Source organism: Leptosomus discolor, chromosome 1, assembly GCF_034619465.1.
Source record: "Leptosomus discolor isolate bLepDis1 chromosome 1, bLepDis1.hap2, whole genome shotgun sequence".
In the NCBI taxonomy this organism is placed as follows: domain Eukaryota; kingdom Metazoa; phylum Chordata; class Aves; order Leptosomiformes; family Leptosomidae; genus Leptosomus; species Leptosomus discolor.
In genome coordinates this window covers 156908228-156932665 of record NC_141391.1, presented here as the reverse complement: position 1 = coordinate 156932665, position 24438 = coordinate 156908228, and the positions used below count along the sequence as shown (strand labels likewise).

General features: G+C 38.4%; 1 protein-coding gene across 2 annotated transcripts in view; it reads left to right on the top strand.

Annotated features, from left to right (window-relative positions):
- GNPTAB (N-acetylglucosamine-1-phosphate transferase subunits alpha and beta) overlaps nt 1-24438 on the top strand; it is a 47943-nt gene that overhangs the window by 21997 nt on the left and 1508 nt on the right. Inside the window, exons 8-20 of one of the 2 annotated variants that reach the window (XM_086468154.1) lie at nt 3188-3349; nt 5120-5299; nt 6365-6535; nt 8225-8348; nt 9112-9315; nt 10473-11281; nt 11357-11581; nt 12579-12778; nt 13048-13267; nt 14312-14425; nt 17070-17155; nt 18971-19069; nt 23089-23256. In XM_086468154.1, coding sequence (XP_086324280.1) covers nt 3188-3349; nt 5120-5299; nt 6365-6535; nt 8225-8348; nt 9112-9315; nt 10473-11281; nt 11357-11581; nt 12579-12778; nt 13048-13267; nt 14312-14425; nt 17070-17155; nt 18971-19069; nt 23089-23256 — 2762 coding nt within the window. Of the gene's footprint in view, nt 1-3187; nt 3350-5119; nt 5300-6364; nt 6536-8224; nt 8349-9111; nt 9316-10472; nt 11582-12578; nt 12779-13047; nt 13268-14311; nt 14426-17069; nt 17156-18970; nt 19070-23088; nt 23257-24438 lie in introns of both variants that reach the window. The other variant, XM_086468148.1, reaches the window with a different exon arrangement.

The following is a 24438-nucleotide window of genomic DNA, read 5'->3' as shown; positions in this document are numbered from 1 at the left end:
CTCCCTTACCTACATTTCTAAAGAAAACTATTATTGTTCAGCCTAGAAGAGACCCTTGTGACTTAAAAACGAGGTAGTGATATAAAGGCTGACAAGGGAAGGATTGAAAGGGTGAGGGGATTTGATTTTTTTGAGGCTATCATGCTAACACATTTTCACAGAAATAGCATACAGTAGCGAAAATTTTTGAAGAAAGGTGACTTTTCTTCAAGATTTAATATCCTGACTGCTTCAGGGAGAACTGAGAGCTTGTAGATCTTCCTTTGGAAAATATTGTTTCCTCTTTAATCTCCATGTATACACATAAATAGACAAGTTATGTTGGAAACTAAGGGCTGTGGTGTGTCTTAGTGACATTATCTTACTAATGGAAGAAAATCCACATAGGAACCTGCAGGCACAGTGATGCTGGGTGTTTTCTGTCCTCACTGCCTTGAGGGTGGGGGTCTAGGATTCTTACTGCTGCTCTTGTCAGTGTTGATGGAACAGACAGGTGGCTTCAGGAGTTGGTGTTGTATGTTCACATATAAACAGATGAAATAAGTAAGCTTTGTAGGGAAAAAAAAAAAACAAACAAAGGCATTGCATTGCTTTTGTCTCTGAGATGACTCTCTTACTAGTTACCTTATAAAGGGAACTTGGTAAATTTGTTAAGACAACAGTATTTCACACTTGTAAAGCTTTTTGTAACTCTAACTCAACACATACCTCCCCCTTTCCTTGCTGTGTGGGCATATGAGTTTTCCCAATAATCCATACTGGAGTGTGAAAAAAGGAGCATCTCATTTCCTTAACGATCAGCTTTGGCCATTAAGAAGATAAAGCATAATAATTGAAAGACTGGTTAAGAGTCCAAGTTCCACCTCAGAAAAACGTCTTCTCTTTAGGCCTCTTACTTTGAAAATGCAGAAGAAAACTTTCATTTCCACATGGAGTGGCTTAGCCCATCCAGCCTGCCTTCTATGGCTCCAAAGGAGAATCTGCATTTACAGTTACTTGTGGGGAGAGTGCAGTTTTCCTGTCTCATCTTTGAGTGCATGATATAAATGTGCACAGGTGGTGGTCTGTGTGTGTGCCAGCACAGCGTCTTTTCAGCCTGCTTGTGTTAGAAGCTGAGGCTTGCCTGATCATGCTGACTCTGTGCATCTACCTGCTTGGTTTTCTGTTCCATTTTCACAATACCTTTGGGTCTGCTGCCTGTTTGACCAGGATGAAGATGATCTCTAGAAGATAACATTTCAAGGGAATGGGCAATCACATGTGTCCCCACTGACAGAAGGATAATTCCTGTGAGAAATCAGAAAAGCTGCCAGGTGACAATGCCATTTTGAATATACCAGCAACAAAATGCTTTGAGCAGAGCTTGCAATTTATTAGAATCTAGTTAGTTATGCACCAGATAACTTCATTGAAATCCAAGTGTATCGATAGCTCTGCTTATGAAAAGACTTCTTTCTGAAAGTGTTGGTGGAAAAAATCACTGGTATAGTAAAAGTAATCTGTTCAATGTAGGGGCCATCTTAATGCCAATGCTAAGCAGTGGAGCACATTTTTCCACTACTTCTTGTTTGTGCTTGGACTGTTACATATTCAAAAATGTAAAGCATATGCGCTGTGTTAAGTGGGGGAATAGAGGAAGCGATTGTAATAAATCTAGTTAGGAATCTATAGTACAGGTACTTATTTTGTTGACTTTGGTGAAAAACAAAGAGAAACGAAATCTTCTTAAATGCTTTCAAAACTCTAGAATGGCAATATTTTTGGTTTGCTATATGTATATTTTAAATGATGGATTCTAAGGGACTGTATGACACTGTTGTATTCCTAAATAAAGCACATACCCACTGTTGGCAGCTTTGCAATCTGTAGCATTTTGATACCGATATTTTTGGAGGTTGCTAGCTGCAGTCCGTAACTATACCTCAGCCATTTAGCTACTGAAACCATCCTTTCCCCCCGTAGGTTCAGATGATTCCCTGGAAGGTCTGAGATTTATCAGATTTTTCTAATGGCAGGCCTCATAAGTCAGATTGAAAGATCTCAAATAGCATATGAGTCAAAGCATCAACAGCTTTAAAATGTCACAAGTGGGACAGCTGGTCTTGCTGAGGGAAGGGATGCTAACTCTGGGACAAGTGTTGTTTTAAAATAAGCAGAAAGGGTCAGAATTAATAAAAAAATAAAGAAAAAAATCACATGAGGGTATTATGAGATAAACTGTGATGGCTTTGCTGTTAACAAAATTTGAACAGTCATGTTTAATAACTTATGAATTGCTTTTACAGATCTTACGCAACTGAAAATCTAGGAGACTTGCTTATTTGTCTTACATTGCATGAAGGAACAAAAATTAAGCATAGCATCTAATAAATATTGTTAATGATTGACTGCATTTATTCTCAGTCTGACTGTTGAATAGATGCACTTGGAGAATCAAAGTGCAGTTCTGCTTTTAGCTTGTTTGTGTCTGGTCATGCTAATTTATACAGTAAACACAGTATTTTATTGGGTTATGCTGTATTTCTAGTGAAATGTTTTGATGCCCTGCAATTTGTAAGCTATAGGAGCTGTTAAAGAGGGTGTGTAGCGCGAGCCCCTTCTCTTGTGCATTATGAAATCTGATATACAGACTTACTAGTGGCAAGAGATAAAAACAGCAAACAGATCAAACAGTCCCCAACTAAGAAATGACCTTAACAGCATATTGGCAACCATCATTAAGGACTTGGAGACCCACATGGATTAGTTCTGGAGCCCTTTGTATCTCGGATTTCTGAGCTGTATGTTGATCTGTAAACCATTCTGAAAATTTCACGCTTCTGACAGCAATGATGAACTGGTGGCCTTAATTTTCTGAAAAAAGCATTGCTTAAGACAGGAAAAAAGTATGATTCTTTCAGTTGTATAATAAAGTTGTGATAAAATATGAATTTTGGGGTGTATGTGTGGGGGGGTGGATGGAGACACTGTTCACTTACTCCAGAAATACTTATAACATGTACAGCTTTACTATACTTTTTACTACCCCTTTTTGTGTTCTTACAAAATTGTAGTTCTTTTAAAGCAGTGTTTAGTCGTCCTTCTTACTAGTAAATCTAGTAAGAAAATTATAACAAAAAGATGAAATTGTCAAAGGAAGAGTGCTGCTGTGGGTGCATGCCAGAAATTATTTTCTCTGCTCGTATAGTTGCAGCTTTATTCAGAAGCCAGCGTGGCTCTCTTGCAACTGAATAACCCTAAGGGTTTCCAAGAACTGAACAAGCAAGCAAAGAAGAACATGACTATAGATGGAAAAGAACTGACGCTTAATCCTGCTTATTTACTATGGGACCTCAGCTCTGTCAGTCAGGTAGGTAAATTCTGTTACAGAATGTGAAGGTTGTAGTATTTAAAAACTGCAAGTAGAGGCTGACTAGTCAATGACGAGGAGCATGGGATTTCTTCCAGAAGCTTGGGAGTGTTAAGAATCCAGTATTTGCTGTGTTGTCAGAAAACACACAAGAACACTGTCAAATTCTGAAATCAAGGAGGAAGAAGGATCAAACAGTGATATTTAATTGAAATTTTTTTGTTCTCCACTAAGTGAAAAATGTTGCCCTCTGTGCATGTTCTGATAAAGTCGTGTGCAGTCAAGTTCTGAAAGGCTTAACTGATACTGACTGACAGATAAGCAGGCTGCTTGTGTGGGAAGACAAAGGGCTTTATTAGCAAACCTGCTTGTCTCCTTCCTGATACATTTCTTGGGCATTTCTGGCTTTGCAGCATCATGTATGCTGAGCAAATGCTAATTGCTTCTCTTGCAAAAATGTTGAAAAACTAAAATACAGACATCTGTAAGGAAAGGAGGTTTACTTCAAATGCTTTTGATACAAGGAAGGATGTTTGGTTTAGCAAAAGGAAATAAAATAACAAGATGTCTGTTTCAAGATAAGATCTTCTAAAATCTTGGGTGTTTTTCTCCTGCCAGAATTTTATTTTACAGTCAATGTCAAGTGGCATGGGTAAAGTTAGTGCTCCCTCTCCAGTAAAGCTTGCAGTCTGTCTTTGCATCTGTGAACCTGGCTTTTGGGGAACTTTTTCTTGTTACTGCAAACTCTGGACTCAAACCTTCTACTTCTCCATGTTGAAATTATGCATAATTTTTTTAAATGTGTACCTAGACAATGGATGCTGCTGTTGCTGAAATGTTTTCAGTTGTTATATTTTTGAGAATGTGTAAGCTGTGTTACTGTACATATTGGAAAAGAGGGAGACTTATTTACAGTGTGTAGAATCTGCAGTAAAAATGGTAGTTGTTAAATGTTCACATTTTTCTTGAGTTTTCTATTTCAGTTGAACATACTTTTAGAAATGCTCCTTTTAGGCAGCCTTAATTTTAAGTTTTTAGAAGAGGTCTTTAGGTTCTAGTAAATGGGAAAAGAAACATATGTTACAGAGTCATGTAACCTAATTTGTTACTTACCTGAAGAGCTTCTAATTAAACTGTTGTCTTTTTAATAAAAACATAGGGAAACATTTAGCTATTTGGTAGTGAATATTAGGCTCAGTTTTGTTAATTTTCGTCCTGCTTAAGTTCTTGAAAATAAAAGAGCAGGGGATAATTGAAGAACTGCTACATCGTGACATTTCTAGTGTATCTATATTGGGTGACATTTATATACAGCTTATGATGCAATGCACTTGGAAGGCCCTAGCCTCTTAAAACTAGATTTCTGAAAGGTAGTGTTACAGATTTGAAATGCAACTTGGGTTTTGATCAAGATCGGGAAATAATTGAGACTAATAATCCAGGAGAACAGGAGGGTGTGTTTTTTTTCTGGAGCTCTTTCTTCAAAAGCCTGCGTCACACGAGGCATTGTCATCTCGCAGTGTGGTCAGCAGACATCCTGGTGACACCAGCTGGTCAGCCGTTGATGTCAGAAGATTGTATTGTTCACCTTGATAATTTATAAGAGGACTACTGGTAGTTAATCAATGTACTTTTTTATTTTTGAATGTCTAAGTCCTCAAATACTTATGCACCCATATGCTAAAGCACACTGTTGTTACCTAGCTGGATCAGAACTTGAATGTTCTGTTTAACATCTAAGAAAGGATTTCTTTTTTCTCCTTTTTGTAGTCTAAACAGGATGAAGATATTTCTGCCAGCCGTTTTGAGGATAATGAAGAGCTGAGATACTCATTACGATCAATAGAGAGGCATGCCCCTTGGGTGCGACATATTTTCATTGTCACTAATGGGCAGATTCCTTCCTGGCTTAACCTGGACAATCCTCGGATAACCATAGTGACACATCAGGTAAAACCCAAATAGAAGTCAAACAAAAAACCCCACCAAACCCCCCTAAACAAACAAAAATACCAGCATTGAAGTGCCACTACTAAAGATTCTATGTTTGTTGTGAAGTGTAGTGATCCCCTTTCAGCTAAAGGCTGCATTTATTTGGAAGGTAGAACTGACCACCTCTTAACCTGTCTCATCCATGGTTTTGTTAAACTCCAGGATGTCTTTGTATTTTGGCTAAGCAGATAACTGGATATATATCAAGCCTTCATTTAGTCCACTTTTCTAGATACTGAGGCTTCAGCTAATATATACCCATGTCTAATTTCCTTATAAAGTCTATTTATAAAAGACCTGTGGAGAAGAAAATGTGATCTGAATCCATAAACACTCTCTCAGTACCAGTAATTACCTAATAAGCTTGTGTTGAGACAGGATGGATTACGATTACTGGAACTAAGAAGATGCCCGCAAAAAAAAAGTAGCTATGCATTCTAAAAATCTTATTTACAAAGAAAGAGGGGATCCTTCAAACTTCCTGAATAAGTAAAACAGACTCTTACTATGAATTTGGGAGTAATTTTGGTATCTGGACATGCCATAGGAGCCCTGAGCAACCCAAATGGTAACAAGATACTAATTCAACTTCTTTTGTTGTCTGCTTGTGAAGTTACTTGGAAGAGATGGAAGAATCCTGAATGCTGGAACAGGTTCAACTTGCTTGAAATTTTGTGCAGCCTGTACTGCATGAGAAATATAAATATGTCTACACTGAGCCTGATGCAGTAGCCAGTGAAAGAGGAGTTTGTGTCTTTGCATTGAACCAGGTGCAGTTTCTTAGTTAAGCACCAAACTTGAAAATTGTTTTGTGTGGAGAAAAGAGATAGTGAAGTTTTTCTTTTTTGCTAAAATATTTTCACTTTTTTTTGTCTTTCGTATCTCTCCTTGTTGTTGGTAAAACTTTTTTTTAGTAGGTAAGTATCAAATATATCTGGTGTGTCTGACCTCTTATGGTTTGGGGTTTTTATTTATTTTTGCCTTCTGAAACTGTTTTGGGTTGTTGGGTCTTTTTTGTTTTAGGAAATATTTCAGAATGTGAGTCACTTGCCTACCTTCAGTTCACCAGCTATTGAAAGTCACATTCATCGTATCAGTGGCCTCTCTCAGAAGTTTATCTATCTCAATGACGATGTTATGTTTGGGAAGGATGTTTGGCCTGATGATTTTTACAGTCACTCTAAAGGTCAAAAGGTAAGCCATTACGAAAGGATTTTTTACCAGAAGTAGATGTAAAATTTTTCTATGCTAATACCATTCAAATTGAATACTACTTTGAAAGGGAGTGCAAGTATAAGAAGATTTCCCTTTGCTGCCTGCTCTCCTTTTTACCTATAAAGGTTCACTATGCTTAAGTAGACAATTGTTTAGCAAAGGTGTGGGGTAGGGAGGGCTCTTTTTTTTGTATGCGTGCTGTCTTGGTGTTTGGGTTGCAGAATTATTTTTTCATATTCACTCACAGGTTTCTGGTGGTATAATGGTTCCTCTGTCAGGCTTCGTGCTTTAGTTTTGGTGTCGTTCTCTAATTCTCCCACTTTCTGTTGGACTACTGGTAAGACTGATGTGGTGTTTGGCAGCTGTCAGTCTTCCCTCCCTTGTAAATTCTTTTTGTTTTGTGGGAAATATTCAAAACAGAATCAATTCTTCCATGGGAACACTGAGGTCAGATGACATTCAAACTGGTCTAATATTTAAATGTACCATTAATTACCTCTCTTCAAGGTATATTATAATAATATAGACCCATAATATCTTTGCCTAATCTATATATAATCATATATATAACTATTTACTAAAAGATACATTGTTGCATGTTCATGAACATCAGTAACTTAGTCTTTCAAGGGACCAGTTATCAACAACTGGAGTTAAGCAAGGAAAGCAGGCTGAGGAAACGTTATCAATAGTCGTGTGTAAAGACTGGTTGCCAGCAGAATTCTCATCCATGAGCTTGATCTACAAGAGTGACATGGAGGAAAAAATTAAGATACATATTTGTGGTACATATTGGAGTAGTAAGTACACAAGACACTAGAGACCTACAGAATTAAACAGTTGGTGCAAGCAGATGTGATACTTGCGCGCACACATGGAAGAGTTGTACAAAATTAGTTTAAGCTACCCTAAAATTACTGTTTCAGTACTAGAGGCTGTCTTTTAGTTGTTTTAAATCTTTAAGGACATAGGCATATAATTGCAGAATCACATTGTTAGTGTGTTAGTATTGTTCTTCAGTTATTTTTCCCAGTTATGATGATAAAGTCAGCTTACATGCAGTGTTGTTTGTGATAACTTGATCAGCAAGTGTTTCAATAGGAAATGTGCTGCTAAAATCTTGAAACAGTAAGGTCTAAAGGAAAACGTGTGTGGCTTTTAATGCCTCCCCAGTTGAAAATACACAGACCCCTGCACTTTTTTTTTATCTTGACAATTCTTAGAATTATTTAAATCCTAGAGGATCAGATGCTTCAGGGCTGCTTATCTCATGACTGGTTAGTAATGAAGAAACATTTTGAGTCAGGAGAACAAGTGAACTGCAGAGCTATTTCAGAGTTTAAGTTCCCCTCTTCTTATCTGATAGAAGATGAAATGTTAATTTTCATTGGAATGTGGTTTGCAGAAGTAGATTTGGGAAGTCCTGCTTTCTGTTTCTGGCCATTGCTGGCTTTCTGTATCGCCTTGGGAATTCTCCAGTTCTTCCTTCTGTTTGAAAGGGATAACTTGCTTCACAGGTGATAGGGTTTAAATGCTGTTTGTAAAGCTTTGTGAATACTTAAGGCACTATACACAGGGAGGCCTTAGTTTAAGTTTCTGTATTCCAAGAAACAAGCTCAGTTAACTTCTTTTTGCCAGTCCTTGTCTCAGAGTGTAATGTTGTTCCAGGTTTACTTGACTTGGCCTGTGCCAAACTGTGCTGAGGGATGTCCTGGCTCATGGATTAAAGACGGTTACTGTGATAAAGCCTGTAATAACTCAGCGTGTGATTGGGATGGAGGTGATTGCATTGGTAAGACAGCAATGTTAAATTAAGAAAAAATGTACTGTTTGTTTTTTGTTTTTTGTCATTCTCCTGTAACTACAAAATTTGCCTCCTTTAGTAAAAAAGAAAGTTGGCTTATGGATGAAAACTTTATTTCTTGCAAACTACAAATTTCTGTGGAAAATGACAGCAAATAGTAGGACATAAGAAAAATCTTTCTTGAGGTACCAAATATGACTAGCTGAAAGGAAGGTTTTTGAAATGAACATTATTATTATTATTATTTATTACTACATATTAATTGTGTAACATATACACAAGATTATATATTATTTGGACTCAGAATCCAAATAATAACAGGACTGTGAAGCTGCACCATTAGTTTCTAGACAGAACTTTCAGGACTGCAGGGTAGGAAAATGAAGTGGTACTTCTGGATTGAGGAAGTGATACCACTTTAGAGGGCTGTATAGTCAAGACTGCAAGCATGAGAAGAAAAAAAAAAATCAGTTTTCTGCCTGCCTTTTTCAAGTTAAGACAAAACATGTTGGCGTTTTTATTGCGATTGTAAGTTGGTTCCTAAACTTCTACAGTGAGATTGTGAACACTGTAGATTTTACACTAACTCGCAGAGGTCTAGTTAGCATTTGCCCCATTTTAATTTCACCAGTGATAATTAAGATTGTTGACTCTTCAGTCTAGCTTTAACACTGGCTTAAAATGTGCTTTTCCTCAGAAATAAGGATTTCAAAGGACTGTTTGTTTTTGTTTTTCTTTTCTTTCCATGTAGGTAACAGTGGGGGTAGTCGCTATGTTGCTGGTGGAGGTGCAGTTGGAGGTATTGGGAACGGACCACCATGGCAATTTGGTGCAGGAATAAGTGGGGTTTCATACTGTAACCAAGGCTGTGCTAATTCCTGGCTAGCAGACAAATTCTGTGATCAGGCCTGCAATGTCCTCTCCTGTGGATTTGATGCTGGTGACTGTGGCCAGGGTATGTAAAATACATCGCTGATAGACTTTGCGTAGGGATTCTCTTGAATTTCCTGACCTTTTGGTTCATCGTTACTCTTGGATTGGGCTAAGGTGCCATGTACAGAGTCATGGAAAAGAGCTGCTAGCAGTGGAAGAAAAAAGTCAGATGCTTCTTGTATTCACTAATCCAAACTTGAATCAATATTATATGCTGCTTTATTTAATAAAACTGTTATTGACCAGGCCTTGGTGGGGCGCTTGATACTTTAGGGAGCAGCAAGCATCAAACTCCTTGCCTCAGGAGGCTTACATTTTAAATGGAGAAATTACATTTCAGCTATGCAAACAGTCCTTATAAGTCCAAATAAGGACAGCTGACTCGATGCCCGTAGTGGTTAAGAAATTTAAAGAACCTCTCTGATGCTGACAAGGTGAGTTCAAGCCTGACTGTGTGCTCTTGCCAAAAGCTACTTTCAGTCACCTGGGAAGTCATCTGAAGTTTATTTTGATATGAAAGACTAGCAGGAGTGAATGAAGTGATTGAGAGTGCTGTCTGGTATAGGTACTAGAACAGAAATGGAAGAATTTGGTCTGTTTGGAAGAGTAGAGGCTCCCCTGCATCTCAGCTCAGACAAACGTGTTGCTGGCAGTTCTGTTACTGGCAGTGAGGTTTTGTTTATGTGAGAGCTGACAGATAATCTATCTTCTGCTGTGGTAGGGAGAAGTTCAATTCAGCCTATCTGATTTTTGGAAGTATCAAATCAAGATGCAGTGTAGCAGTGAAATCCAACTGTTTTAACGTTAATCTACTAAAATGTGGCAAAAATGTAGTATGGGCATGTTACTTATGACTGATACATGATTTTAAGTGGTGTGTGATAACGAGCCACTTTAGGCTTTTTGGGTAGAGACTGAGAGAGTGGTAAGTTATACTGGCTTTTAAAGTAAGACTGGACTATCTCGCAGCTTTATATATCTGAGTATGTTCTAGTCATTCATTATTAAAGACAGGTGAGCAAGAAACCGGAAGCTACAGTAAGTGTTCTTTCACAACGCTGTCTCCCTGCTAATATAGTGAGTCTAGCTGGGCATAGTACAACTAAAAAAAGCCTGAAAGATAAGTGTCGCACTGCAAATCAACATAAATGTTGTTTTATTTCTTGTTTTTTTTTCCAGATCACTTTGAAGAGATGTACAAGGTGACGCTTCAGCTTAATCAGACATACTATGTTATTCCCAAAGGTGAATGTCTGCCCTACTTTAGCTTCAGCGAAATAGCCAAGAAAGGAATTGAGGGTTCGTATAGTGATAATCCAATTATCCGACACGCTTCAGTTGCTAACAAATGGAAGACTATCCACCTCATATTGCATAGTGGCATGAATGCGACTGTGATCTATTTTAACCTTACATTTCTAAATAAAAATGATGAGGAGTTTAAAATGCAGGTAGCTGTTGAAGCTGATACTAGAGAAGAACCAAAACTGAACACAACTTCCATGCAAAAATCCAACTCTGATTTTAAAACTGTGACTTCAGTACCAGAAGCTGAAATGATATTTGAGGATATTCCTGAAGAAAAACGCTTTCCAAGAGTCAGGAGACGTCGAAATGGCACGAAAGAGAGTCTAGAGGAAGAGGTGATAATACCATCAGTAAATGTGTCTCTCCTTCCTGAAGATGTTCAGCAAGCGCTGCAGAAGCTGGACTTAAAACTACTAAATGGCGATATCACTCAGAAAGGATTTAACCTATCCAAGGCTGTTCTCCTGAGACCTTTCCAGTTCTTAGCTACAGTAAAGAGTATTACAGGCCTAGAAAAGAAGGGCCTGCATAATCGTTTAGAAGATCAGAAGAACCATACCAGCTGGCAGAAAACTTATAAAGATGTAAATGATGGCAAAATAAGAACAATAAAAGCAAATAAAGAAGTTCCTTCATGGCTTACAGGAACAAAGGGGACTGTTGTGACAATGAACACAAATAAACCTATTTATAAAGTAAAGCCTAAACCCACGCTTCCCTCCCAGAGCATGGGAAGTAAAAATGAAACTCGAGAAAAAGTATTGAATGCGCTCATATTAAGGGAAACCCAGAAATCAAAACACACTGGTAACTTAGATACTGGAGAAGATGCACAGGGAATGAAAGGAGGAAAAGAGCATGTGCAGGTGGATACAAATGTAAGGGAGGGGCTAGTGGGAAGAAAATTACAGTCTTATGCTGGAAGCTACCAAGGCTTTTTGCCATGGGAGAAAAAGAAGTATTTCCAAGACCTTATTGATGTGAGTATCTTGATGTGATTGCTTATTGGAATAGTTGCATCTTTCTGCATTTACTGGAATACTGTTAATATGATCTATAAATTTGGAATGTGTCTTGCCTTTGAGGCAAATACTGAGATTTTTTTGAAAGCTGCTTTTGACTTTTCATGTAAAATTTAATTTGTTTGATCTGTGCCTCTCTTAGCTAGGTGGTAAAAACTGAATAGCCATTTCTGTTCCCTTTCTATTGCTTTTTTGTCAGATTCACTTTTTATTCACTGTATGTTGGCACAGTGCTATTGTTCAAACACATGTAGCACTACAACAGAAAGCTTAAGTTTTGTTTTGCATTTATCCAAATATAGATCCAGTTTATTAAAAAAAAAAGTAAAAATTAGGGATAATTGTAAATACTTGGGTTCTAAAAGTTGAATTGAAAGTCTGCCAACAAAACTGGATATCCAGACTGTGTCAAAAAAAATCTGTAGGAAGCTTCCTCTGCTTTGGAAACCTCCTGAAGAGAAGATAGAGACTGTGCTTCAGTTGGTAGCAACTGCTTTGCACTGCTCCAGACAGCAAAGGGTCTATGTTTTTAAAAGACTTCTCTTTCTGTTCATCTGAGATTGGATTTTGCATGAGGAACCTTTATATTCATAGGATTTCCGTTTATCAAATATGGACGAATACTCAGCAAAAAAAGGCAGTATTACAGATAAATCTGACGGCAAACAGGGGCTGCGTATGTGTGTGAGGTGTCAGAGCACCAATATTAAGGAAGTTTTATATAGACTGCTTTTCCTCAGAGCATGAAAACTTTAAGGAAAAGGTTACCTTTTATCTTTTCTTTTTTAAAAGAGAGAACTAAGAAATATGAAGAAAAATATTCAAAACTTCTTTTCCCATTTTCAAATATTGGAAAGAGTTGGCACCTGGCTGAAATGTCATTTTTCCTGTGTGTTTAATGTTTTTGGTCTTTTTTAGTAATGCAACCTTGATTTATGCCTGTCCTGCTGTTTAGGAAGAAGAGTCGTTACTCAAACAAATGTCATACTTTACTGATGGTAAACATTTTGGAAGGCAGCTGAAAGATACGTTTGCTGATTCCCTTCGATATGTAAATAAGCTTTTAAACAGCAAATTTGGATTTACATCTCGGAAAGTCCCTGCTCATATGCCTCACATGATTGACCGCACTGTTATGCAAGAGCTACAGGATATGTGAGTGTGTCTTTGGAATAATGTAAAACAGTAGGTAATTGTACTTTTCTGTTGATGCTTTGCTATAGCCATTTCCAGTGTTTTGATGGCTACTCATTAAAATTATATTTTGAAAAAGTAAACAGGGAATTTATTACAACATGATGGTTGTGCTAAAATAAGGAGACTTTTGAGGACCTTTTAAAATTCTAGATGAGAATTTGTGTTTAGGTAAGGAATGTTTCACTTTTAGAAACTGGAGTACTGAATTAGTTTACGTTGTTATATAGGTTTCCTGAGGAGTTTGATAAGACATCATTTCACAAAGTGCGGCACTCAGAAGATATGCAGTTTGCTTTTTCATATTTCTACTACCTTATGAGTGCAGTCCAGCCACTGAACGTTTCTCAGATCTTCGATGAGGTTGATACGGACCAGTCAGGCATTTTGTCTGACCGAGAGATTCGCACATTGGCCACGAGAATCCATGAACTCCCATTAAGTTTACAGGTACTCTTTCCTTGCCAGTAACTTTTAGAGTAACTTGAGTTTTAAAGTCCAAAGCTGTTAAAATGAGTCAAGTCTTTATTTATCCTTGTTTATAGCATCTGTAACATCTGGCAATTCTTCAGTTTTACCTGGAGAATATAACATTGTGTTCTACTTTATCACTGTTCTGTGGAGTCAACAGTTAAATTGAGTTCTGCCAGCATCAGACTGTTGCTGTCCGAGTTCAAGAAAGCAGTTAGTGTGAGTTTGTCAGAAAAGATGTTCACTAGTAAAAGCCACTATGAAGAGTGGGATCCTGCTGTGCTTACTCTTGTTCTTGCACGTTGTAAAAGACAGTTCTTGCCCTGAGGAACTTGTGGCCTAAAGAAAGAACTGAGAAAAAGGGTAGCAAAGAAGTTGTACTGGTAAATACTATGACCATATACAAAGACTCACATTTCTGTTTTCCTAGGAACGTGATGAACAGAGACATGGTCTTTGTAGAACGTGCCCTTAGAAACAGTTGGTAGAGAACGAAGTGTACTGCTTCTGCTTTACAGAGAGGAATTGGCACAAACCAAGGAAATCATTTGTTCTTGAAACAGCACACAAAATCGTTGGCACAGCTGGAACACAGTCCTGCTTTAGTGTGTTCCTAGACCATACCTTAATCAGAAAATCTTCTTCCTGTCCTTTCAGTTCACTTTTCTGTATGTTTGCTTGATTTGGGTTTTAATGTGCCACTGCTGGTTTGGGTATTCTGTACTGTCCTGACGTAATCAGTAAAGGTGTGGTTTTAATTTTAAATGAAAACAGCATTAAGTCATGCTTTGTCTGGTCTCAGTTCAGCTGTGTACTGAGCATTTGCTTTACTTCAGGCATATAGGGAGTCCCACTGACTTCAGCAGTTACTGAATTAAGCTCTGTTGAATATTAAGTCTTCTTTTTCCAACAGTAGCGTGGAAATTTGTTATGTAGATAACATTAAATATGTCTGTGCACCCTGGTTTTTTAGAACAATGTCAATGGGAAAACAAGATTATCTTTTTTTTTCCTTTCTGTTAGGATTTGACGGGTCTAGAACAAATGCTAATAAATTGCTCTAAAGCTCTTCCTGCCAACGTCACTCAGATCCATGCCATTCCACCAACTCAGGAAGCATATTATGATCCCAATCTGGTAAGAAATATTGGTCTTAAAAGATGCTTGGTTTCTTTCCTGAGCATGTATTTACTGTGCTGGAAAAGCTTGTTTGATTTCTAGAAAGAAAGTATTTACAAAAATTTCTACTTGTGTGTCCATGAAGTAAGTGTGTCCTTGAAGTAAGTGTTATAAAATGAACATTTTACAAGCTACTTCCTTATAAAGGTATTAATTTCCTTCAAAAACAGAGAAAAGATGAGCTTTAGAATGTTATTATATATGGGATTTAAAGAGTCATCCTTGTTAGGAAAATTCACTGTTGTGAACCAAAAAGACAGTAAGCCCAATACGTCTCTGACTAGAACTTTCTGGTAAGTTTTTACCTGAATTACAACACTTATTTAAAAACAAAACAAAATCCGAAAGAATGCCAAACCATCAGATGGACATCTTTAGAATAATTCTTCCTAATTTGAAGGCTTCAGACTAACTCCTTTTAACATCCAAAGATGGGCTGACAGGAATCTCATGAAGTTCAGCAAGGAGAAGTGCAACATCCTGCACCTGGAGAAGAACAACTCCATCCACCAGTATTATGCTAGGGACTACCCAGCTGGAAAGCAGCTTGGCAGAAAAGGACCCGGGGATCCTGGTGGACACCAAGCTGAATGTGAGCCAGCACTGTGCCCCTGCTACAAAGAAGGCTAGTGGTGTCCTGGGCTGCATTAGATGAGCTGTTGCCAGCAGGTCAAGGGAGGTGACCCTTCCCTTCTACTCCACAGTGGTGAGGTCGCACCTGGAGTGCTGCGTCCAGTTCTGGGCTCCTCAGTACAAGGGACACATGGACATACTGGATGGAGTCCAGTGAAGGGCCACAAAGGTGACTGAGGGACAGGAGCATTTCTCTTATGAGGACAGGCTGAGAGAGCTGGGACTATTTAGCCTAAAGAAGAGTAATCTCAAGGGGGGATCTGTAAATGTCTGAAGGGAGGGCGTGGAAGATGGACCCAGGCTTTTCTCAGTGGTGCCCAGTGACAGGGCTAGAGGCAGTGGGCATAAACTGAAAATGCAGGAGGTTCCCTCTGAACATCAGGAACCTTTTTTTTTTTTTTTTTTTTACTGTGAGGGTGACCGAGCACTGGCAGAGATTGCCCATTTGTGGGCAGTCTCCATCCTTGGAGATACTCAAAAGGCATTTGGACATAGTCCTGAGCAACTGGCACCAGGTGGCCCTGCGTGAGCAGGGGGGTTGGACCAGATGAGCTTCCGAGGTCCCTTCCAACCTAAACCATTCTGTGAAAATTGTGGTCTTAGGACTAGATGTTACTTAAAGATTTGTCTTTAATTTCTATTTTAGTGGTAAAATTCTCGTTAAGCCCTACTGGAATTTAGGAACCTAGAATCTTTAGATCTAAGTTTCTTTTACAATGAGAATTTAATTCCTGCATCAACCTATGCATTTGAAAAAAAAATGTGTGCATGTCCTTTGTGAAACTGATGACCTGGTGTCTTATAGCTTCAAACCAGTACTGCATCAAAGCAAAAATAATTTTGGTAAGTATAGATCATGAACTTCTGGGTAGTAGAAAAGCATTGTTGATCCCCAACACATGCAAATCATAGTACAGAGATCTACAATGTGTGTGTATAGATAAATGTATACAGATATTGACTTTTTTTTCTTTTTCCTTCCCTCTGGACATCTGTCCTTCCTTGTATGGATTATGTTACAAGGTTTTAAAACTCTTTTCTCCTAAGTCTGAATGCCAGCAAAGTTCTATGTAAAGCCATTCTGTCAGCCTGATTTGAAGAAGTGGAAGTGTGGATTTGAGAATCCTGCACAGTCTGAGGACATTACATCCAGTATAGCCTTACTTCATTTTGCCTCTGACTCAGTTCAGTCTGCAAAATTCCATGAAGTAAAGACTTTGAAAAGTGGTAGTAAAGGATGGCTGCCATGAATGTGCCATGAATGGGATTAAAAATAAGTCCGTTGGGACTTGTTCCCAAAGTGGTTGGAAACAATGTCAAATTAGTGTAATCTTTTTGGAGAGTTAGTAAAATATTACCAATCTAAGCAGTAGTACCTAATGTACTAATGTTATCAGTCAGTGTAAATAGCGTCAAAATAGTTTGTGTTTGGCACAGAGGCCTAATTTATTTTTACTTCTGTTGTCTGCAACAGCTAAATTTCTTGGAATGAGTCTACTACGATAGAAATATCCCTTGAGAACAGGGATTTTATTTCCCAGAATTGTTTCAACATAGTTTGATAGAAATAAGGCCTCATGTGTATCAGCTGTTCTGCAGAGTTTGCCTGGCCAGTGTTACTGGTGGCCTCTACCAGAGGAATGTCAGACAGCTGCAAAATGAGCTACAATTTCTGAATATTTTGTTGAGATTTAAGTCTAGAAGTTGCAATGTTTTTGCCAAAAATAATCTGTATTTTTCATATAGTATTTGTGTGCATAGGACATTGTGATGTTATGCACCGTATATTTTGTGTGTGTCTGTGTGTTTTTCCTATCAACAGTTGATCAAGAAACTATTGCTTTTCGTTCCAGAAGAGCAAAGTGTCCACAGGCATTTCTAGCTGTAATAAACTTTTCCACAAAGTACATGTTTATAACAGACTCCGTAATTTTCAGCAACCTATAATATAAACAATTTTTGCTTCCAGCCTCCAGTAACAAAAAACCTAGTGACTAATTGCAAACCTGTGACTGACAGAATTCGTAAGGCGTACAAGGACAAAAACAAATACAGGTATGTTGTTACAGTCCTGTGAAAAGCCATGCTAGGTTTTGTAAAGCAGTAAGAGAAGGCATAAATCTATATATGACCAACAATTGTATGTGTATGTTAACAAATCTTAGCTCAATTTATTTTGACAGTGGAACTGAAGAAACATACTGATATCACTTATGTATGTTTCATTGTGCAGAATGATGTGGGGGTTTTTCACAGTTTCTTACTTAGTAGAATAAATATTTCCATAATACTTGTGTCATCTTGGGTTAGATCCTAATTTGTGTTGTACAACAGTAAGCCAGAGTGTTTTTAGATGGCTGTATAAATTGACTATATGTAGCAAGTGAGGGCAGTTAAAGTGGCATAAAAAGGAGGAAAGAGCCTGTCCTGTAACTAGAAGTTGTAAATCTGCTTCATCCTTTCTTCTACTGAAGCTTAAGAAAAGAAAAGAACAGAAAAAGCATTTTAGCCCTAACCACCTTGTAGTTTTACTGCAGGGAGGAGTGACAGGGAGGGAGGGAGGGGGACAAGAAAAGGGTTTCCATCCCCTTTTGGAAAGGGCAGGACAAACCATGATTATGCCCATGGGTTGGTTTGAATAATTGTATTTGTGTAGATCTGCCTGAGATCAGGTTCTCTCAGACATTTCTCCTCTGAAACCAGCAAGCCAACTCATGCCAATGAGGCAGCTGCTGGCATGGAGCGTATAGCCTCGTCTCCTGTCCATTGCCTCACCAGCGGCGTTGGGCATGGGAAGGTGGTGGGGAGTCTCTGAAGCATGAGGTTGCCCCAGGAGTGGCTACAAAATTGAATAACACTGTAGGATGAAAGAAGGTTATAGATGGTGCTTAGGGGAGCTTTTGAACACTATTATGCATTAATTCATAGTACCTCAAGTTGAGCTGTAGGCTCTATAAATAACTCTCCCTTCCCAGGAGAGTTTACACTAAAACTGAAAAGCTGACCCAACAAATGAGATTGAAAAATGTTGGGGTGGGGGCAAGGATTTGCTGGACTTAAACTGATTTGTAGTAATATATTTATATCATTAGGATATATGCTGCTCTTTTGTTGTTGTTGAACTTTAATATGAGATAATTGTATATCCATTTTGTGAGCTTTATAAATGGAGTAGGTTCTCAGGTGAGACTTCAAGGAGCAAGCAGGGTATTTTCTTATATCAAGATAGGAAAGGTGAAAAATACGAATGTGGTACCTCTAGTAAGACTGTTAAACTGGGCACAAACGCTCTTTCAAACTCAAGATATACTTCAGAGATTATATGATACTTCCGCATTTCATGTACTTGTTTTGTTTGCAAGTTGTTGATTAGGTGGGTGAGGAAGGTTTTATTTGTATTTAAGGTTGTAGTTTTATATACTCTTCTGTAATTTTATTTTAAGATTTTTCTGGGGTTCGTGATGGGAAATAACATGGTTTTTTCATGTTTGAAGTGTAAATATAAATGACAATTGTAAATTGTGTGTGTTTTAAAAACCAAAACAAACAAAACCCCAAAGTGAATAGCATAGTAAGTCTTACGTCTGCTCTCAGATCAATTGTTACTTTTATGCTGAAACTTGTCATTTATATACTTTGTATCAAAATTCAGTTCTTCAATTTATGGGTGGGTACTAATAAATCTACAGGGAAGTGGTTCTGCGCAAGAGCGTTAACTGAAAAATAAATATACTGACAGAAAGCAAATGGCAAATTCTAATGAAGGCTGACCAGTCAGATTAGAACTAAGTTGTTAAATAAAAGATTAATATTTATTGAACCTGACTTTTGGTTGGTTTATTAATGTATAAATATTATTCTAACAATAAGGTTCGAAATCATGGGAGAAGAGGAAATTGCCTTCAAAATGATTCGCACAAATGTTTCTCATGTAGTTGGTCAGCTGGATGACATAAGAAAAAATCCCAGGTATCCTGTTTCTTGATTTGTATGAAGTTACGAGGTGGTTTTAATTCTCTGCTTCAACTATTTAAACTGTGTGTTGAAAAATAATTTATTGCTGTGTATTTCCTACACTGTATGTTACAGGGTAAGACCAATTTTAACCAAAAGTACTTCTACTTTTTTCTGTTTTAACTGAAGCTAAGTGACTGCTCTCTCTGTTACGCTAGGGGTTATCTCATTAATTTCTCTTACACTTTTCTATATCTAAGACCTTTGAAAACCTATAGATAAACTTCAGCTATTTTTGAGGCTTTCATTTTTGCCATTCTAGAGGGCATGCAGTTTATATTGCAAGCAGTTTTATTTTAAAGGAAGAGCATTTTGATCTGCTTTACATAGCAATTTTAAAATAAAACTTAGGTGTGGTTTGTTACAAAATCAGTTTTGCATATCCATTAGGTTTTCATGCTCTATTACAAATGGCCAGAGGTATTAATTTATTTTTTTAAAAAAATATTTTTTGAGAGAGAATCTGAAGCTGGAAGGTAAGTCCTCAGTTTCTCCAATCTGCAGTGGTGAAAACATTTAGATAGCCAAATCTGAGAGTAGGCTCTGTAGTGTTGAATTAGACTCCTGAAATGACTGAGAGATAAATGGGGAAAATAAGTGTCCTGGAGCACATTTCACAACAATGGCCTTGCAAAGCAAAGGATACTGTATGTGACACTCAAGTCTGAATTTGCTTCGCAGGAGCATTTAACTGTACTCCTGAGCCCATTGCATGAGAACTGGGGTTTGACAAGACATGGTGAGGTAATTTAATAGCTAGCTGTCTTTAGAAGTCTGGACCTGTTGAACCAAGTCTAGAGGAGGGCCATGAAGATGATCAGGGGTCTGGAGCACTTCTCCTATGAAGACAGACTGAGAGAGTTGGGGTTATTCAGCCTAGAGAAGAGAAGGCTCTGATGAGACCTTATAGCGGCCTTCCAGTACCTGAAGGGGGCCAACAAGAAAGCTCGAGAGGGACAAGGGCATTTAGTGATAGGACGAGGGGGGGTGGTTTCAAACTGAAAAAGGGGAGATTTAGAGTGATGAGGCACTGGCACAGGTTGCCCAGAGCAGCTGTGGCTGCCCCCTCCCTGGTAGTGTTCAAGGCCAGGTTGGATGGGGCTTTGAGCAACCTGGTCTAGTGGGAGGTGTCCCTGCCCAGGGCAGGGGGGTTGGAACTAGATGCTCTTTAAGGTCCCTTCCAGCCCAAACCATTCTGTGATTGTATGCTTCAAAGTGAGACAGTGCCTCAACCAGTCTCCTCTCTTTCCTTGCTGTCAGTTGCACACTTTTTATCTTGCGTCTCTCTTCAGAAAACTAGAGAGTTCTCTGCCAATTTAATGACTTTGCCCTTAAGGAGGGGTCTGACAAATGTCAAAAAAACAGAGCAAGGAAGAAAGTAGAACCAGGTACCTTGAGTGAGGGGAAAATGAAACCTCCTCTTGCAGCTCACAGCAAGCTGTTGGGTAATCTCAGCTGCCTGTAAAGCTACACTATTATTTGCTTTTGTAGACAAAGAGCAGATTTTCACTTGCCTCTTACAGTGAACTACTTGTGGGTCATTCCTTCAGGAAGGGGAATGCTAGTCTTGAGACATTTTGCAGCTGAAGGTGGTTTGTATCTATTGCTCCACCTTACAAGAGTGTCTTCTGACCACATAGCTTCTGCATTCTAGTTCTTACAGTGACCTGGTTCAAAAGAAATTGCATCTGCTGGCTAGGACTTTTTTTTTTTTTAATGTAGGTGTGATCTCAAGCCTTGTTAGACCCAAAGAGGGCATGTAACATGAGTTTCTCACTTTCAGTGTTCAAGTTCATGCTTGCAATCACTGGCTTCTTATTTTGAAGGATGCTGCTAATGTCAGACTTGATCCTGATGCTGTTTTGGTTGTGGTATGAGTATGCCAAATGGATTGAGGCCTGGCAACTTAAAATGGAGCTGCCTATTCTGTGGAGTGAGTGCATCCTTAAATGAGGATGTGTTTGAGTAAAGGTGTCTAGTCTGTTGTCTCAGGAACCTCAACAGACAAGATGAGGCAGGTGAGCTGATCTGTCTTGAATCTTCCCTAATTTTCATATGATGCACTGGTATGCTGTTATGGACTCAGCCTGAGAATCCATATATGCATACACTTTGGGGTGTTTTTGGGTTAAGAAACAATAGTGCATTGTATTCCCAGATTGTTGGCTGGTTCGTGAAGTGAGGTTGAATCAATTGCTTGGGCTGTGTTCCTGCAAAGAATAGTGCAGTACTGTAGTCATACCTTTCCTTCCCTTTGCCATATTTTCTCTGCATATAAACCAATAATTATACACAGTCTCTAAAAACAGGTGTTCTTGGGATGAACTAAAAGTATTGTTTGCTTACTGACTGGCCTAAAATGTTTGTTTTGCATCCTTAAGGAAAAGTGAGCCTTAATCGTCTAGGCATTAATTCTGGAATATGCAAAGGAATGTCAGGTTTGGTTTATTTTGGATGGATTAAAACAGCCTTTCCATTTGAAACAGGTTAATGTCCTCATGGCTCATGCTTGCTGTGCTTTGGTTTGCTATAGAAACCTCTTGGTCCATAAACTGTGTCTCTTTAAGGTGAAGCTAAACAGGGATATACACTCCAGGAGTGCAGCTACTGCATTCCCAGGGCTAATGAGCTGCCAGTTCAAGGGACAAGGTCAGGAATAGTTCAGAGTGAACTCCGAAAGTGCTTGTAGTGTAGACATATGATTGCCGTAACTAGCTGCTTTGCATAGTATTCTTGATAGTGTAGACATAGCCTGCTCATCTTTGAAGAGGAGATGTGTGTTTTGTTCTTCTCAGATGTAGCAATTTGAATGACTGTTTATCCTCTGCAGTAATCGTACAGAGCAAGGTTACCAATTACGCCAGATTCAGCACAGACTGAGGAAAAGCGGTAATGCCCTGTGTAGGCAGATTGATGTGCTCTAGAGTTCTGCTTATTTCCAGCTTCATGTAGAAGTCTGAACTTTGCTCTTTGAAAGAGCACACCATATTGTAGAGAATACAGCTGACCAGAACTACTTATTTACAAAGGTTAGCAATTACAAGGCATATGTCACCAGATATGATTTCTCCCTCTGGGGAAAATGTAAGGGTCTTGTATCTCACAATATAAATAAAGCACATAACCTTGCCCATATGTGGGAAAGGGAATTTTTGTGTCAAGCACCAGGTTAGAGTGGCCAAGGTCTAGCACACTAGTTGCTGCTTTGGTTTCAATACCCTGCAGTAACTTAGGTCGTTGTATGTTTCTTGTATGAGAAATAACTCTCTGCAAGAGGCATTATTGGGAGCATGCTTATTCGGTCACAGTGTTCTCTATATAAATTCTATCCAGGTTGTACTTTGGTTGATTATAGAAGTTCAGCTTTGGGTCTGTGATTCAAGTCATGTCCTGCCCAATTTATATATTGTTCTCAGTAACTCAAAGCCTGGGGACCAAGCTTTGCCTTCTCTTGTGCAATCTTCTGCAGTTTTTACGTTGACTTTCTCTGAAGAGTGGAGCATACACAGTAAAATATTAATAATTTAGTATGTTTACCTCCTACAATGGAGCTCAATTTTTTTATTTAAGATACTTTGCTCGTGATAATTTATCTAAAACGACAAAAACCCCTACCCAAATCGTAAAGCTGGCTTTCTAACCTGCCATCTGTATCCAGTGGTGGGCTCTGAGATGATGCATACTAGTGTCCATTAGATGGCAGCATTATATAAATCGAAGAGAGAAATGTGGCTTGTCACTGGATTCCTCAGAGGTTTTGACTTGTTGTCAGCCTTGGTGCCCTTAGAATTAAAATCAAATTAATTTAAAATAACACAGCAATAAGGAAACTGATTGCTAGTATCAAATATATCAATTTGGTTTTAAAAGGATACTGTATCAATTTTGTTTAAAAGGATTCTGTTTGTGTTCTTGATTTGCCAATACCTGGGCTATATTATTATATATTCTAACAACGACTTCTTGTTTTCTAGAAAATTTGTTTGCCTAAATGACAATATTGATCACAATCATAAGGATGCTCAGACAGTGAAAGCAGTGCTTAGGGATTTTTATGAGTCAATGTTTCCTATACCTTCCCAATTTGAACTGCCGAGAGAATATCGGAATCGTTTCCTTCACATGCATGAACTCCAAGAATGGTAGGTTACACATGCTGTCTTCAAGTTATTGTAGTGCAAAAGCATATAATTGTAGAACATACTGGTACAAGCAGCTTTTTCCCCCCAGTATTGTCATGAAGGCATTGACTGATGTGAGAAGATTTGAATGGACTAAAATTTGATGTTTGCAGCATTTGAGGTTTTCTTTATGAAAGTCATTAACACTTCATTGATTGTCCCTAACCTACTTCAAAGTAGTTGTTGCTTGTTTGTTTGTTGTTTTCTAAATAAGTATTTCAAGACTTCTGGCATTCTTTAAATGTGGAAAAAACCCCAAACAACTCACCGTTGTCTGGAATGCCTGTTGCACAGGGGCAATACAAACTACTGCATTTCTCACAAAGTTTTTTTTTTTAGTCTGTCAGACAGCAATAATCAGCTGATAATCATCAGAAGAGATCCATGTGTGTGTCATTTTTACATAATGTATAAAATCTTTTGTGTGTGTTTACCTCTTGACATTTTATAAATAATAACTTTAGAAATTTGGGATTTAAGAATACGAGCAAAAGGTTGGCAGGTACAGTGATAAAAATGAGACAAGAAGACTAGTATAGTAATTTTGTTGCTGATCAGCAAATTATGAGAAATAGCTGTTAGTAAGGAAAGAGAAAATATTAGAGAAACCGTAGAAGGAATCAGAAGGATTGTAGGTGACAAGAATAGGTGTGGATTGCAGTGCTACAAGCCCTGCTGTAGCAGTGGTAGAGGGAGTGGGGGGCTACCCCCTTTCAGCAGTTAGATGTAGAAGTTTGTGCTGTAAGGAGTACACATATTGTTGGCTCCCTTCTTGAGGACATCCATCAAGACTTTGTTAGTTTCAAAAGAATGCTTTATTTGGACTTGTTTGCAGCCAGAGCAGATTTCTACCAGGCTGGGTTAGTGTGCTGAAGTGCTGGAGGAAATCCTTGTTTTTCAAAATGTTTTACAGAGTCATAGGACAGGCCAGATTGGAAAGGACCTCAAGAGATCACCTGGTCCAACATTTCATATGAAAGGGAGCCTAGATGAGATTATCTAGCACACTGTCCAGTTGCGTCTTGAAAACCTCCAGTGGTGGGGACTCTACCACATCCCTGGGGAGGCTGTTCCAGTGAATGATTGTTCTTGCCGTAAAAAAATTTTCTTCTATCAAGGTGAAACCTCTCCCAGTCCAACTCG